This window comes from Rhea pennata, unplaced genomic scaffold, assembly GCF_028389875.1.
Source record: "Rhea pennata isolate bPtePen1 unplaced genomic scaffold, bPtePen1.pri scaffold_33, whole genome shotgun sequence".
NCBI lineage: Eukaryota > Metazoa > Chordata > Aves > Rheiformes > Rheidae > Rhea > Rhea pennata.
The window spans coordinates 1,912,859-1,930,935 of NW_026907680.1; the positions used below are offsets into that span (position 1 = coordinate 1,912,859).

At 42.9% G+C, this 18,077-nt stretch overlaps 1 protein-coding gene across 1 annotated transcript; it reads right to left on the bottom strand.

Annotated features, from left to right (window-relative positions):
* Positions 1 to 3,732: 3,732 nt before the first annotated feature.
* LOC134154692 (transmembrane protein 209-like) lies at positions 3,733 to 17,404 on the bottom strand. The gene is made up of 16 exons (XM_062601375.1): positions 17,378 to 17,404; positions 16,481 to 16,532; positions 15,591 to 15,717; positions 15,416 to 15,474; positions 14,544 to 14,675; positions 13,320 to 13,558; positions 12,700 to 12,908; positions 12,056 to 12,227; positions 11,032 to 11,103; positions 9,798 to 9,894; positions 8,114 to 8,236; positions 7,588 to 7,685; positions 5,471 to 5,585; positions 5,273 to 5,370; positions 4,379 to 4,452; positions 3,733 to 3,787 (listed from the first exon to the last, which is right to left on the bottom strand). Exons 1-16 carry the CDS (start codon positions 17,402 to 17,404, stop codon positions 3,733 to 3,735), a joined length of 1,749 nt encoding a protein of 582 aa, XP_062457359.1.
* Positions 17,405 to 18,077: the final 673 nt, after the last annotated feature.

Here is an 18,077-nt window from a genome sequence, read left to right on the forward strand (position 1 = left end):
AGCGGAAAGAAAAGAGGCTATATGCCGAATTGCAGGACCCCGCACAAAAAGACAGCTGAGGGGATTCTTGGGAATGGCAGGATTTTGCCGTATATGGATCCCTAATTTTGTGCTGATAACTAAACCTTTATATGCAGCCCTAAAGGGTCCGGGAGAATGGTTAGAGTGGACCCTAGAATGCCGTGCTAGTTTCGATGAAATAAAAAAGAAATTGATGGAAGCTCCAGCACTGGGACTCCCAGATATGGCTAAACCCTTTCAATTGTATGTGCATGAGCGGCAGCAGGTGGCCTCGGGAGTAATGACCCAAATGCTTGGGAGCCGGAAAAGACCGGTGGCATATCTTTCTAAACAATTAGACAAAGTAAGTAAAGGATGGCCGGCCTGCCTCCGGGCTATAGCAGCCACTGTCTTTATTAATACAAGAGGCCCGCAAATTGACTGTGGGTAGCAGCTTTGTACAGAATGGAGAGAGAAAGGCTGGATATGCAGTAGTGACTCAGTGGAAAGAAGTAGAAGCTAAACCATTGCCACAAAACACCTCAGCAAGAAAGGCTGAAATCATTGCCCTTTTACGAGCCCTTGAAATCGGAAAGGGCCAAAGAGTAAATATAGATACTGACTCAAAGTATGCTTTTGGGGTAGTTCACACTCATGGAGCGATTTGGAAAGAACGAGGGCTCTTAAATTCTCAAGGAAGTAATATCAAGTATGGACAAGAGATATTAAGATTGTTCAAAGCAATAATGGAACCCAAAGAAGTAGCTATAATGCATTGCAAAGCCCACCAGAAGGGAAATAGTGAAGTGGCACATGGAAACAGGAGAGCAGATATGGCAGCCAAAAAGGCAGCACTAGCAGGACAGGTGATTGGGGCTTTTTTACCCAGTAGAAAAATGCAAATGAGACCTCCTGAATATTCAGACAATCAATTGGCAGAAAGGCTAAAATGTACAAAAAATGCATGAAGAAACTCACATGGGAGCAGATGCTATGATAAGCAGCGTAAAAAAGATACGCTGTGGGATCAAAGATGCTATCAAATGCTGACCTTATTGTAAGGAGATGCCCCACCTGTTGTGCAACTAACCCCAAAATTCAGAAGAAACCACCTATGGGAGAACTAAGAGGATTAACCCCAGGGGAACACTGGCACATCGATTTCTCTCAATTGCCTAAATGTGGTCGGTTTAAATATTTACTTGTTTTGGTAGATACATTTTCTGGTTGGCCAGAAGCCTTCCCATGCTCCACCAATCGTGCAAAAGAGGTAATTAAGATTTTACTAAAAGAGATAGTTCCTCGATTTGTGATTCCTGAAGGTATATCCTCAGATAATGGACCTCATTTTATTTCAGAGGTGGTTCAAGGAACATCCAGATTTTTACAGATGAAATGGGAATTACACACTCCATGCAGACCCCAGTCTAGCGGTAAGGTAGAAAGAATGAACCAAACACTTAAAAGACATATTTCAAGACTGTGTCAGGAAACCCATCTTAAATGGGTAGATGTATTACCAATGGCCTTGATGAGAATAAGAATAACCCCAAGAATAAAAGAGGGAGTAAGCCCTTTTGAAACACTTTACGGGAAACCTTACCCAATTAATGAAATAGGGGGACGAAGTGATCAAATGCATGTAAGAGGGGAAGAAATGTTGAGAGAGTATTTATTGTCTTTGTCTCGGGTACTAACATCTTTACATAGGTACCTTAATCAACGTACCCCCCTTCCATTGGATTCCCCTGTGCATGACTTCAAGCCTGGGCATCTAGTTTATATTCGGACATGGAAAGAAGAACCACTAAGAGAAAAGTGGAAAGGACCTTACCTGGTGCTTCTGAAAACTCCTACTGCAGTAAAGGTGGAGGGAATAAGTTCCTGGACCCACTATTCCCGAATACAGAAGGCACCTTTGAATGACTCGTGGACTGCCACACCCACAAGATAGCTCCCAAGAGAAGAACACAGAAGTTACAAAAGTGATGAACTGCACTTGGAAAATTGAACTCTTTTATATGGAAATAGAGTGCTCTTAAGTGTTATTAGGTGTTATTTTGCATTCTGATAGTATTGTTAATTATAGATAGAGCTGATTTACAAGAATATTGATTTGTTTAATTTAATTTGTTTGCTATAGAGTTAAGATGGAAAATGAGGACATTGTTAACTTTGTTATGCACGCTCATTGGTACAGCTAACCTGATTTTGTAGCTTATACGGGCCTTCAGAAAAAGTGACTCAGATTACTGCTTGCTTCTCTATTCCCCAAATCTCCTGGATTACCCATGCCATGGGAAATACTTAGAATTAACTTAACATTCATGTAAGAATAATTGAAGTTGTTTAAATGAGACTTGCTAGATAAGTGATATTAACAAGTCTCAGAGGGGGGAATTCTTAGAGAAATATCCCCCCCCCTTAAAAAGCAGGGCCCGCTCTTTGAAACAAAGGCAAGTGTTTTCCCCCAAAAGACAATTCCGCAGAAGGGGAACGGCGGCAGGCGCAGGCATGGTGAGACGCTCGCACAGGCGTCGTTCCGCAGCGGGGACGTTCCACTGCTGCCCGAGCTTTGAGACTGTCACTGCAACGGGAACCGCAGCTTGGCCGGCGGCCCCAGACCTTGACTCGTTCCCGAGAAGCTGGAGGCTCTGGCCAGGCGGCGGCCGCTCGCCCCCAGGGGAAAAAAAGAGAAAAAAGCCATTTCTGGGCACGCTCTGGCAAGGCAGCAGGAACTTCGGGATGTTCCCCTAAGTTCCTGGGATGAGCCCACGCAGGTGTATCTGCTCTGGTTTCATGCAGGGATGCTGAAGCCACATGCCAGTCTGCAAGGCCCTAAAAGTAAGGAGCTGCTAGCAGAAAAGCTAACGTGAGAAATAAAAGAATTTTTAAAAAATTAAAAAGCAAAGGCAGGGTAATGTTCTAGTCGTACTCAATCACCCACAACATCTTCTGTCTTGTAAGATGGTCACATTTGAATGGTATGCTTATTTTGTTTTGTTTTAAATCTATTTTAAAAATACCTACTGAAACCAGCAAGTCAAAAAATTTTCTCTTTCCCTTATATCTGCGGTGGAGACACCTGAAGCATCCAGAGAGGTCACAAAATCCAATTATTCCAATGAGCAGGGATAAAAGACAACGTCCTTTCAGATCGCATCTAATTAAATTAACCAAAAATCGGTGTAAGCGCTAACTTGGCGCCTGTTATGCCCGTCTGGAATCTCTTGGATCTTGTGAATCCGGCAGTTGGCCGCGTTGCAGTAACTGTCTTTTCAAGGGACTGCTCGCCAGCGAGCGGCTGGGTACAACTGCGGGAGACACGTCCCAGCTGCGCTGCTGCATTCCACCCCCAAATGCGGCAAGCGCGGGTTCATTGCTGAGCCCTGCGGGCAGTTAAGCTCTTTAGAGTGCTTGAAGAGTAAATGCAAGAGAAATAGCAAGGGGGTTTTAAATATGATTTGTTAAGGTGAGGAGCCAAATAGAAAAGACCTGCCTGGAGTTCCTGTTTAGATACATTTCATCAGTAAAAAACAATACAACGTTTTACAGAGTATCCTCCCCAAAACTGTACAGAAATTACAAACATTTCCCCTCTGTCCATAAAGCAGAGTTTAAATTATCCCATTTCATAGTCCATATTCAAGGCAACAAGTGAAACGATGCTGCTCAGTTCGTCTTGTCGGAGAAGCAGGATCGTTCTTCTGAGCTGCAGTCCTGCTAGAGATGTTACTCTCCAAACACCCCTAGAACGTTGACTCCTGATGCACCAAAATTCACTCGCCTGCAAAAACAGCATTATAACGATAAGACACAAGTAAGTTAAAGCTCCTATTTAAAACAAATCTTCATTACAAGAAAAACTGCCAATCCCACACATCAGCATTTTAACATTTATGTAGGTATCGTGTTTCACCTCGAATTAAAGACAGCTCTTTCAGAACAAAAAAGTCCGGACATTGCTTTTATGTCAGTGCAGCTTTCACTGTGCACTCGAAACTCCTCTTGTTATGCCAAAACCAAGAGATTACAGCACTATGGCAGTGTCTGTCTCCTGTTTATAAATAGCACAGTACTTCTAGCAAGAAGGTAGCAACCTGGTTGTCTGGCCAAGGCCACTATTCCGCAGCATGGACTCCACAGGATTTTTCAGCCAGCACAAGACCAAAGAAAAGCACAAAACATTTCCTGCATGCTCGTGCACACAAAACTTACATGATTTTGTAAAAAGGCAGCCATTACTTAAAATTAGAAGACCATTTTAATTCCATCAGTGTCGTCCTATGATAGCAACTTCAGTTACGGTATTTCAAAACAGAAAGCTCCTGCTCAGATCTCATGCGCAGCGCAATGATACGGAACGTTTGACACTTACCCAAGCATCCCAGATTCTTTTGTCTTTATGATGTACAGAAACATAAGCAATGTATGGAACATGTTGTTTCTGCCCTGAATACCACGGGAAGAGAAAAAAACTTGGAAATGAAATCACATGCAAACAAACATACTAATATCTTAGAATGTCTTATTTAAAACAACTGTCATCCCCTGTCCTGATCTTAGGTGGAGCAGCACAATTTTTCCTTCAAAACTTTTTGCAAGATACATATACTGCAGTGTGCGCCCTGTCGGCCTGTTATATCATCAGAGATGAGAAAAAACTATAACAGAGACCTCGCGAAATGGTATTACAGCTTAGACTGCTGGGGTTTTGCCTCAATTCTTATCTTTCAATTAGGCAAACACCAGAAAAAGACCAAGCTTGTTTTCTAGATGGATTATCACCCTCAAATATTTTTAAATGCTTTTTAAAAGAGCTTTTCTGAAATCAGAAAATCAAGTCACAATCGGGGCTCAATCATAAAATCAAGATGTACAGGAAAAGTCTAGTATTTTGATATTGAGATTAGATGTTTCCCTCCAAAAACTCTTACAGACAAGCATCAGTCTCGTTGGCACTGAGGAATAGCAACACACCTCAGAGCTTACATAAATTAGGATTTTAGAATAAATCATCAGAAAATAAACAACAAGAGGAAGCTGCTGCCTGGGCACTGATGTACCTAAGTTAGGCACTGAAGCTATCGTTCAGCAGCAGACTAAATACCACACGATGGTCAAAGATCGTGGTAACATTTGCTTTCTGCACTGAGCCAGCCTACATATTCAATAGATGTGGCTAGTTCCAAAGGAAAAGGAAGAATGAAAAAGAAACAGATCAGGTCTGCTCAAGGTTTCCTGACAGCAGAAAAAACTAACGCGATCATACCTCGGGCAGATTGTAGACCTGGCGGTGGTAGATCAGCTCATAGTGGGGTGGATTGATGTTGCTTTGGTAGATGCAAAATACATTTTCATTTGTAATGTCTGTGAATTAAAGTTTTAAAATAAGATAGGGATTTTAAGAGCGCTGATGGGATCCAAGCAGTAAACAGCAGCTAAACAAGCAGTCCAAGAATGCCAATACCTGGTTTATCTGGTGTTTGAACAAAGTGTTGGGCAGTGAAGGTTCTGCCATCAGGGTATTTGGGGCTAGGGGGCAGTCTGGCATCGAGGTAAGTGCAGAATATGTGCATAAGGATCTGTGCAAACAAAAACAAATCTCATTTTAGTATCATTAAGAAGACTGACAGGACAGCAGCTTTCTTTCCATAATCTCAGACATTAGTTAGGGTATTTGAGAGTCTGTTGCTGCATCATGGACTTAATTAATTCCACTATGTTTAGAAGCCCAAGGCAGCTTAACACTTAGAGCACTGAATTCAATGGTCCAGGGCACGCCACAGATGTCAAGACAAGTTTATTCTTCCTGTAAATGAAACCCTTTCAGTCACAACACGTTAAAAAGGTGCTGCATGTGAACTGAACTCCTGACATACAAGTAACTATCTTCACATCTCACAGAATTTGCAGAGTCACAGATCTGAATAGCATATGTAGGACAAACTACAAGATACCTGATTTCATGACGGTTTCTACGCTAGCTGCAAAGATTTGGCTTAGAGAGGCCGATCCGATCTAATGACAACTTTTCCAAACACTACACTTACCCAGCAAGTTGCTCCTCTCTTGTCAAAAATGGCAAAACAAAATCAATGGACAAACTTGGACTGCTCATGAATCTTACCAGCTCTCAACATTTTGGAAGAAAGTCCTAGAACAAGTATCTTCTTAGCTAACAGCGAGAAAATCGCAGTACTGCATGTTGTGTTTTAACTCTTACAGTAGACTTCTCAACATTCTTTGGGTGCAGCGTGACCAAATTACTCTGTAGTATGATACCTCCTGTGTTCAACATAGGATTTGTTTGGCAGACAGAAGAATTTCTATGGGCTAAATGCCCAAAGCCTCAAGAGGTCTAGCGGAAATTATTGCTTTAAGTTGCATGCAATGAGACTAACATTACAGTTAAAAACTCTTCATTTGGCACTTATTGTCTTAAGTTAATGCCAAAGCTTCGAGACAAGTGTTCAATATTAATTTCATCTGTTATATCAGAACTTCTTTCCCAGAATCTTTACAAGTTTAGTACATTGTGCAGTACTATCTCTCTTAGCTGGTTTCATTAAAAGACAATGAATTCAGGGAGTGATGGTCTGTGTTACGGTCTTTAATACTTTCAAACTGCTCAGCTTGCTGTCTACCAAGATAGCCAGAGCTTCTTCCCAGCTTGTCAGTCCCAAATATTTAGTCATCTTCACAACTAGAAAATCAAATCTTATTTCAAGACAGATTTTGCTCAGCTTTAGCTTCCAGCAATTCAATCTTGTTGCATCTTTGTCAGCAAGGTTGTAAAACTTGCATATGAATCTTCTTTCTGCTTCTCCCCAGTAACTGAACATCTATAGAGGGAATCAAATCACCTGAACTCTCCTTTCAAATACAGAGTTCAACTGAAGAGTCACACATGAAGCTTGTTCTCCACTCCCTGGATTATCTTGTGGCCTTTCTTTTAACTATTTCAGTTGAATTTTCAAGTCACTGTATTCACTGAAGTGCTTTCTCCTGACCTTTTGCATTAATTGGCTAAGCATGACTACAAGTCTGTTCTCAAGTAAGATAATGTAATCCCTGTGGATCTCTCAAGAAATATTACTGAATTAAATAAACATCAAGACACGCCACTTAATCCGTTCGTTCTTCTAACCATTACAGCAAAGGAAAATTTTAAGGTTCATCTTGCATGAGAAATTATGAGGTTTGGTTAAAGCAGACTTTTTTTCTTTTCTTTTTTTTTTCTTTTTTTTTTTTTTTTTAATAAGGTAGAATATTGCTCTAACAAATCCACTACCTTCTGTCAGGTTGCTCCCAAAACAGTTACCTGACTGACATCTCAGATGAGTCTAAATAAGAGGCTGGCTTAAGACTAAGACATGAAATCGCATTTTTGTGATCTGCACAATGTCCAATCCCATTGGCATTATTCCTTGCATAATTTCACTGACTACAATGGGATTATAAGGATAGGGAGGCAAACAGGATTTTGACCATGTTCCTCAAAAGACTTAATTGCTACCACACACAAAAATCTACCCTGAAAGACACACTTTAGGAAGTTATATTAAGCCTTCTTTGAAAACTTACAGCACAGTCAGTGGGCAAGTCAGCATCCCACTTACGGCCCTTGAAATCTCCTCCTCTGTTCCATCGGAATGAGCTCATGTATCCTCCCTGAGAAAGCTCTGAAAAAACAAAATTTATTCAGCTACTGGAGGTTGAAGGTGCAAGGAGGACATATTTGACACTAGCTTCAAGAACACTGCATGTATTTTCAGTGCACAAAATAGGAAAAATTAAACTAAGGAAGTGCTTATAAAGTTAGGGGAGTGGAGTTTACAAGGTATTTTTTATTGGTAATTAATGAAGGGATTAAATAGGACACTTCACACCCCAAACTGAGAGAAGAAATAAAAACTTCCATGCCAAGTCCCACATCATTACATTGGTCTGAAAAGAGGAAGTTGCAAAAACTACCTCTGCTACTTGAAAAGCAGCTCTTCTCCCCGCTGTGACTGTAGTTCAAACCTCTTAATTGACGGGGTATCTGACACCGCCGACGCTTGACCCAGCTAACGGAAACGTTTTAAAGTCAGTATGGTTGACCACATACCTTTGACCCTTTCCACCAAATACTCTTGGTTCGCTGCAATATCCAAATACTGCATTACAGCGTACAGAGTTGGCATGACTGGAGCTTTAACAAGCGCTGCTTGTTTCAGATTGCTGATGCTGGCTTCAGCATGCGACAAGAGCCAGCACGACATCTGCATCCACGACATAAATTTGAACATTCTCCCTTACAAGGCATTAACAAATGCAATGTTACAAGGAGGAACTGGCTTTTTTGTCTCACTATTTACTAAGGTAACTTACTAAGATAATTTACTAAGATTTATACAAAGTTAACAGCTTATCCAATACTCCAAATGTTTGTTTCCAATCCCAGTGAAGTACTAGCTGTCTCCCTTAAACCACAGAACATAAACGCTATGCAGCACTGTGCGGTCGCAAAAGACGACAGACCCTTATCTGAAGGGCTTGCATTCCATAAGAAAACAGAAACATATGGTGTGAAAAAGGGAAGAAGTAACATCCATTTTAAAGAGCAGTAGGAGAGCAGCAAGGTGGAGATGAGGTCAGTAAGTGATAAGATGCAGATCTTGAGGACAGACTACAAACAGGCCCCCCAAAAAAAAAAAAAAAAAAAAAGTAGGCTTTGTTTAAATGAAGCCTATCAAATCCTGCTCTTGATTGAGGAGGATATGCATGTGATAAGGCAATGGAAGGAGTTCCTTCAGAGTTGCACTATGAAATTTTAGCTAGAATTCTAGCTCATCAAAATGCTTAAAAAGGAGGGGGGGGAACCCCAAAACAGCAAAAACCAACTGCCCCAACCAAAAGATCTTTTCTTCTAATGCCCATAGCTCTCCAAAATACACCTGAGATTATCCTCCCCAACCCCACTTAGTGCTACTCCTAGTACTTAAATAATCTTTAATGTATCTTAACCTTAAAATGATCTTAGATCTTAAATGCAAACGATTAATAGCCTATCTCTGATAACAGAACTATTCTAAGTTAAAATAAATAAATAAATAAACTTTAATGTATCTTAACCTTAAAATGATCTTAGATCTTAAATGCAAACGATTAATCGCCTGTGATAACAGAATTAATTTAAGTTAAAATAAATAAATAAATAAATACTTCCTAGGTCTATAGATTTATTATTATCACAGTCATAAGATGACTTCTCAGTTCTTAAACACTATTTGGATACAATGTATCACATCTAAGTTTTCATAAAACTTTTTGTGGCCTGTTTGCTTTCAGACAAGATAGCAGGTAACAATTTAAGGAAGGAACAGCAATAGGTTTTTCAGGAAGTAGCTGATTTTAAGGAAGTTTGGAAAGACACATACTAACGTACACAGAGAGGGCTGACAGGCAACCATCCTTGCAACGTGTGATAGTTTTCTGACAGTTTAAGATACAAGGATGTTAATCTGAGCCTTTAACTCTCCAGGAATGAATTCAGAGGAAACAAGAGGCTTAAGAATTTTATGCTATTGCAGCATCAGCATGCCTTTATCAGTATTTCCAGAAATCCTATGAAGAATCCTTCCAGTTTAGTAAAATGCATTACATGAAGCAAAGATCACACCAATACAAACAGGAAACGGAACTGTAATTCTTAGCAGACTTGTTTTCTATACTACCTATGCAGTGCCCTGCTATGGGGTGGCCTGCTACCAACCACCACAGGGAACCCCCCAGTTACTCTATCATCATACCTCCAACCTGCATTTCTGGGTACCCCATTCTTCTCAGCTGACTGCTCACAGACTCAATCTCTTGTACAAGTGGCACTAAAATAGTCTCATTAATCCACTAGGAAAGAGAAATGCAAAAATTAAAAAGCTTAGAAGCAACAAGAATGTGACAAAAATGTTAGTTTACTCTCTAGTCAGCATCACTGTTACAATCACAAAGGAGTTTAACAACAGGAACTTTGAAGTCAACCAAGGAGGAAAAGTAATTAAAGAGTATCAATTTAGATAGGGGTGATTGGCTCTAGAAACACCCTCTAAAATGCCAAAAATTCACTATAGAGGACTTGGGAAAACAAATCTCCAGAAAGCAGTGATACTGATAAAGCTTTCCTGAACAATGAGAAAAGGGGTATTCTGAGGCACTGCACGACACTCATAGTGGTAATTTAAACTTTCATGGGTCCACTCCCTCTCAAAACCCTTTCAGGAAATGAAGAGCCTGATAAACACAGTATGTGACACTTGTATGTGACACAGTTTGGGAACTGAAGCCAAGCTGCCTGTAGGTTTATGAACAGATGCTTAGGAATCTGGTACAGAACAGTCATAACCCCACATCTCATAGAAATCTTTTACTTTTCACTCGTCCCACTACTTAGAAGAACTACATATGTGATAGTTGCTGACTGAAGGGGTAATTCAAAGTTAGGCTTACAAATTATTTTGTCATAGTATGTGATTGTATTTCCTTTGCCAAAGCAATTGCCTAAGACCAAAATTTTCTCTTTGTTTTCTTATTACACTCCTCAAGGCTGTTGGAAAAAGTCAACGGGCTGGCATTTCCCATGATTTATTTGAGTCCAGAAGGAGTTTGAAATACAGGAGAAAAAAACGAGAAAAAATTCAGAAATTTGGGTCGTAGAAAGAAAAAACAAGTCTTTTCACATCCACTGTGTGTTAAGATGCACGTGTCTTCATTCAAAGGTGGGTGAACTTTACAACTGTGAAGTTTTCAGAACAGAAAACACCTAGGCCAGCAAGTGCAAAAGTTCAGGTTGAAAATGTGTCTTAATACTTCTTTGTTACAAGCATGCTGTTTTAGTCTCCATGTCCAAGCCCACCCTAATCCTCAAATAGACTCAAATATGTAATTCTTCTCACTTCCTTAGGTATACAGGGAGCACTGAGGTACTTTTTCATTCTGCTGTACCTATTCTAACAGCAAGAACAGGCAGTTCATAGGGACCGGACTTACACTTCTGAACCTAGCGGTCCAGGAATCCAGGTAATCAAGCTGTCGTCGATTCACGATCACCCTTGCCCAAACCTATGGAAAGAACATTATTACCTACATACAGCAACCTAACAGAATACTAAAGAGTTTTTAGGCCCTAAGATGTTTTCTGACCGCAGCCACAGCACATAATTCAAATTGCATTTGTTCCAGAACTCTCATCTAATGGCTGTATCATGTGAATTCTACAGTAGCTTACCATACTACTCTCCTACTCTCTTTTCACAGTACACTAAATCTCCCGTGAGTCCAAACGCACAGTTTTGCGTTCCCTGCTCTGTTAGGATAAAATTGGTCCAAGTTGCAGGGTAGACTAAGTTAATGTACGACATAAAGAAAACAGATCAAATTTAATTAAAAGCTACGTTAATGACATTCTTTTGAATCAGACTTATTCCAGACACAAATGTAAAGGAGAACAATTTTACACACCTTCAACTATTTCACTACATTAGGTACAGGTCAGTTTCCAGTCATTTTTTATGTCACAAGTTTATTTTATCCAGAGTACAAAATGGTAAACAAAAGTTCAGCAACCACCATTCTTGAGTTGAACTCGAAGTCTGTCTGTTCTCAGACACACAGTAATATTAAACAACTTCAGATAAAATAATTCTGAAGAGTTGGCCAAACCAACAGAAGTTTCCAGCTTTCCACCGTGGCCTACACGGTGAGTATTAGTTAATTACAAAGACCACAAAGCATGAAACCTGAAATTCTCTCAGGAGTCACTTTTCCACCTAAACACAGGTACCTTGCTCACCAAGGAAGAAATCATTTTACAATTTTACAATTGTAAAATTTTACAGTCCGGAATTTGAAATGTATACCCCTTGTGGCAAAAAGTCTTACAAGCTGTATGAAGATGGTTAAATGCTATAGGATTTCTCCCTTTCTAGCACCATTGACGGAGTTCACATTTGGATGGAGCCACATATTTTAGAGCCCTGTTTTTCTCTCTTGGCTCCTTTGGTGCTGAGCTTACTTCTTCTGCAGTCAGTGGAGAGCTCAGACGAGCTTCGTCCTTGTGTGCTGATGGAGCTTGGGGCATGCAAGCCACCTGATACTGGTACTTTCTCAGCACCTGTGCTTGCTCTACTAAGGAACGGCTGTAGTTCCAAAAGGTTGGGCTGCTGGAAGGAGAGCTGGAACATGAACTTGCTGAAATGACATTGAACAGCCATAAAATTATCACCAAGTAATCACAGAAGCAACACTGCAGGCAATAGGTCACTATATTAAGGCTTTGACAGGAGAGATGTGCTCATGAATTATCATAAATACATACACCAAAATCTGTCTGCATAAACACTGATTTCATCTTTATATTAATAAGGCACTGTCCCTATCCCAGACAAAAACTGCCTGCAGGTAATTCACCACCTTTAGCTCAACTGCCTTCTCCACAAAATATCCCTCTCATCGAGGTGATAAAGCCCTTCAACTCATTGTAGTCCACTATACACAACAAATGCTACAGAGATTATTAGTATATCTATAATATAGACTAGTACTTCAGCAGCTCTCTTTCTGTGCAGGAATCTTTTCCAACTTTTCTCATCCACTCCTCATCAATAAAACCAACATCCCCTCCTTGCCAAGCTTTTCAGGCTACATGAAGTTATTTACGTACCCAATTGAAGTCTACGCTGTTTCTCTTCTTTGCTTCGAAGGTACTTTTGCAGTGACTTGCGGTCTGTGATTTCATCATCTTGACTCATACGGGAATTATACCGCATTGGTGAAAAGTGGTAACGAGACCTTAGCCCGGTGCTTTCCACTGGCCCAACACTTGAGGCATATGGTGAACCAGTAGGAGAAGAGCTGAATCTGGAAAGCTTTGGGAAACAAAAGCAAACAGTTGTGTCACATGAGGAAAGTGAGAGTTCCATTTTGACTTTATAAACTAAATGAATAGATCGACTCAGCATAAGAATTGATTACTCTGCTGATTGCTGCTATAAAATATGCTCTCGTTTGGGGGAAGGTTTTTGCTATTTTGTAGTTACATTCTAGTTTCTTATTTTTGCTGTGCTCTGAAACAAACTAGCTACTCTAAAACAAATAAATTAACACCAGGGTAAGAGGATGAATACTGACAAGACAAATTTCATCTGCTTTGCAAACAAAGCGAACACACACACAGGACCCTCCACTGCCCGCCGCACACCTCCAATGGCTTACAGCACAACACAAGGACACGATAAGCAAAGCCAAACCGTTCCCCTTGAAGCCACCTTGGTCATTACCTTACTGTAGCTGCTGCTTGGTGAATAGGTTAAAGCACTGCTATAAGAAGCGCTGTTGCTTGACAGAGCCTGCCGCTGAGGGCTGTACCCTGAGATACAACCAGAAGTAAACTTTGGACTGGCCCTGAAGGGCCGGGATGGGCTGTAACTCAGCACAGTTTGACCCTGGACTCTAGGAGAAGGCGTAGAAGAAGGGACTTTCTTCGCTGCCAGCTCATGTGCTGGAATTATTTGTACCGCTGCAATAAGCAAAAAAAACCACAATCAGCACTGTACATGCAGCAGCCCAGAACTCTCCTCCTCACTTTAAATACACAGCAAAACACACATACACAACTCTCTTCCCTTAAGGAAATTCTAGGACACTAAAAAGACTATTCTAGTCTGACCCCTACAGGATTCAGCAGTCAACCCCAAAGACATAAAAATCAGAAAACTGGGACACGTGATCATAATTCAATACAAATTCTACAATTTAAAATTTCAGTTAAATTCTACCAAGCACCTTTGCATAGCCCGAGGCAATTATTTAACTTATTTGGTCAGCTACTCTACCTGCCTGCTTCATGTGTCTTTAGCACATCTAATGTCTCATTTACCTGTGCAAACCCAGATATTACACTCCTCAGCTGCAGTGATATAACCCTACTCCCGTATCTGCCGCTCTTTCTCTGGAGGCAGCCTAGTAGTATGTAACACATTGTACTAGCACCTTGCTTTTGCTGTATTTTCAAACTCTGCCAAGTTTTTCTATATTTGACAACATCACTTAGACGTTCAGAACTTTTCAGAGCAACTGCTCTCTAGCCTGTCATTTTCAGACTGCACACTAAGGTCTCTTTTCTCTTTCTAATTTGGCGCTCTCCAGTCAGTATGATGATAGTAGGATACCAAATTTAAATACAAACCTATACACTCTGCCTTGTTCTCAATCCCATTTATAGGTTACAAATTCCTTGTCCAGCTTCATAAAGTTTAAGTCTCTCTCACTGCCCTTTAACAGCCCACTCTCCTTTTCTCCTTTTGTATTGGTTGTTTCCTCTCCACTTCTCCCCTTAATTGCTCATCAATTTATCACTTTTATTTTGAATTTTTATAGGCTGCAGTTAGTTCATCTTACTGCTCTTGTCAGATGACGTAACTGAGAACTCACTTCACTAAAGATTCGTGGGCTTGAGAAAGATATCATCTTTAAAAAAAGTATTTATAATTTATAACACCTACCTGCATTCTGCATCCCTAGAAGGATCTGCTGTCTACGAGTCATGACCAAGGTAGTTGGTGCCATTGTGTACTTGAAGTACATCCAAAAATCAAATAAGGCATTCAGACTGAACAGGGATACAAGCGCAAGCTCTAGAACAAACACAAAGGTTTTTATCATGCTAGGCACCATAAACAGGAGTAACAGTAAATGATCTGAGAAAACAAGTTTATACACAAATCAAGAATAGTTTATTGTTAGGGCTACCAATAACTGCCAGTCTGAGCACGGACGTAAGACAACTTCTCCTTTTCATGCAAGAACCATTAGAGATAAATTTCCTTTCTATATTGAAATTCATTTCTGTTGCTACAATATGTATTTGTAAAAGCGAAAGGTATTTTCCAGACAGGATACAAAGCACTGCAATGAAGTTTCATGCTATTTATCAAGTGTCTTCTGCCAAACCTTCTGTCACTCGTTACCTGACATTGCTCTCACTCTTCTTCCTTTTCATCCGCTAATAGTATTAGATACAACTACTTTTGAGCCTACTCATTTGAAACCAAATTTGATTATTTGGAAATGTCCTGCAGCCCTACAATACAACACAACGCTATTATTTCAACTATTCCCCAAAGCCTTATTGCACACATTAAACACATTTAAGGTAGGAAACCTGTTCTTCACACTCTTTCTTACTTGTCACTAAAATGATGAAATTCCAACAGCACCAAAAGGGATAAAGGAAAACAAAATGAAGCTTGGTTATTAAAAAACAACAACAACAACGAAAAACCCCAAACCTTAAAAATGCTTTCCCCAGCAAGAAGAATGAAGGCTGAAACCTTCCCTCCTCCCTAAAACTAATTCACATGCTGTGACAACTCACCAATATACCAGAGCGGCCAAAATGCGATGTTGTAATAGGAACTTATAAGTTTTCCAGTCCTAAAAAGAAAAGGAAGAAGCGATCAATTTAACAGTAACTGGGTCCTATGAAATATTTAAGCATATACAAAGTAGAATGCTTTACTTAGTTGAGTCAGATATAACAATCAACATACATGTCAGTATATATCATCCCCCCAACAGACATATTAAGGAGGCCCCAGGCCCAGACCACTTTCCGCTCTTCAGCCTCCCTCCTAATCTTCACAGTCCTGTCAAGGAGCGAAGCTGCAGAAATCTGTTCTGCCGCCATTGTCTGCAACAGGAAGCACACAAAGAAAGTTAAAGATTGAAAATTTATATACAGTTAGATTCTCACTCTGTACAAGACCTTTAAAAAAAGTAAAAAAGCAAAAAGAAATTACATAAAAGGACTTCACATTGAGGTACCAAATCGTGTGTAGTGTTAAGAATGAGCTTCAGTGGTTTAAAAACAAAAAACAAAAAACAAAAACAAAAAACCCAAAACAATATTCCTCTTATAAACTGCATAAGCACTGTCACCTCTTCACAGTGAAACAGTTTCCATTTTCTCCACTGAGGTACAGAGGACAGAAAAGAGAGCCAGATTCCAACAGCGTTTTTGAGAAATAGCATTTTTCGGAATGCTGAGGCAACACTGCCTTCTCCAAGCAAGGAAAACAGACCAAGAAAACATCTTGCACAACCTGGCAGTTTTCCTACTGAAAACACCCACCTATCTCCTTCTGTCAGCTCAGGACAGCTCTGTACCCTCCCCACACCCTCCCCCCTTTACACCACAAAATGCCCTATGTAACAGAAATAACGCTTCCTACATATTCTACTCCTCTCATCACTCTAGCACACACCATGCCACACACACACACACACGCGCGGGCGTGCTTGTCACCCGCCGGCAGCCCGCCGCACTCCCAGGCCTCGCTGCCAGGCCCTGAGTCGGCAGCGACACCCCCGCTCCGCTCCGCTCCGCCCCCGAGGGCGCCGCGGCCCAGGCCCAGGCCCAGGCCCCGCCCGCCGCCCCCACCGCAGCCGCCTCCAACGATTGGTCGCGCGGACGTGACGTCACTGGAGCAGTTCTGCGGGGGGGGGAACGCCGTTGCCGGGGAGATGCCGTTAACGGCGGGGGGGGGAGGGGGGCGGGGGAGACGACTCCACTTTTGAAAAACAACGTTCGCCCGTGCACAGCCCGGCCGCTTTCCTACTGAAAACCCCCGCCCGTGTCCGTCTCCAGACCCTCCGCACACCCCCCCGCCTTTACGCCACAAAATGCCGCACACAACAGCAGTAACACTGGCCACTTTCCCTGCTCCTCCCATCAGCGCAGGAAACTGCCACGCCTCCCCCGGCCACAGGCTTCAAAACCTCTCAGCTACTTCCTCGCTGAACACAAACATACAAGAGTTACCTCAGAGAACACGCGGTTTAACTGAAATGACAGGATTTCACACGCACAGCCCTCTCCCACCTCCACCACCCTAGACCCTTCCCCACACCCCCCCCACTCTGGCACACACCACGACACGCACGGACACTTGTCACCTGCCAGCGGCCCGCCGCGCTCCCAGGCCTCGCTGACAGGCCCTGAGCGCGCACGCCCCGGCTCCCCCGCAGCCAAACCCCGCCGACCACAAGCAGACTCGGCCCCGCAACTAGCAGGCGCCCCGGGAGGGCGGCGACACCGCCGCTCCGCTCCGCTCCGCCCCCGAGGGCGCCCAGGCCCCGCCCCAGGCCCAGGCTCCGCCTGCCGCCCCCACCGCAGCCGCCCTCACCGCAGCCGCCTCCAACGATTGGTCGCGCGGACCCGTGACGTCACTGGAGGCAGTTCCGCGGGGGCGGGGACGCCGTTGCCAGGGGGACGCCGTTGCCAGGGGGACGCTCGCGCAGCCGCCCCGGACGCCCCGGCCGATGGCGCCTGCCCGACCCGGCCGCAAGCGGCGCCAGGCGCCATGGCGGCCCCAGCGCGGCAGCCGCGATGCCCCCCGCACCCTGCTGCCCGCCTTGGCCGCCACCGGCCGTGCCCACACCCGGCCGTACCCTTCCCCTGCTCGGCTCCCACTACGGCCGCGTGCGGGCACACCCCCCGGCTGCCCCACGCCAGAGCCTGGCCAAATGTGTTGCTCCTGCCTGCAAACCTCACCACGAGGAGCAGGGAGGAATAAAAGCACCGCTGGCCGCTGAAAGGGAGCACAACGAGTTACAGCAGACCGCTCTGTGAGCACGGGCCAGCGGACAACCTCAGCTGCTCCAAAACCCTTCCTGCCTTTGCCTCAGATCCCAAGCAGCAACCTGAAAGTAAGAAAGCCTAAAAAAGGAGATTAACTACAAGCCTAGACCGCACAGTTATCGATAAACACAGTGTCTAACGCTTGGCCACTCTGTGCAGTGTGCTGTAGGTGACCCTGCTTGAGCAGGGGGGGTTGGACGAGATGATCTCCAGAGGCCCCTTCCAACCTCCACCCTTCAATGATTCTGTGATGGGCGCTTTCTCTCGCTTTTTCTCCTGCTGTGGGGGGAATGGAAAATGTGTGGAGGACAAAGAGGCTAGAAGCTGGTCTGAGGTGCAGATCCTTACCGAGGCTTGTCAGTCTGCAGAGAGAAGGGGACTCAATCCTCATGTAGTG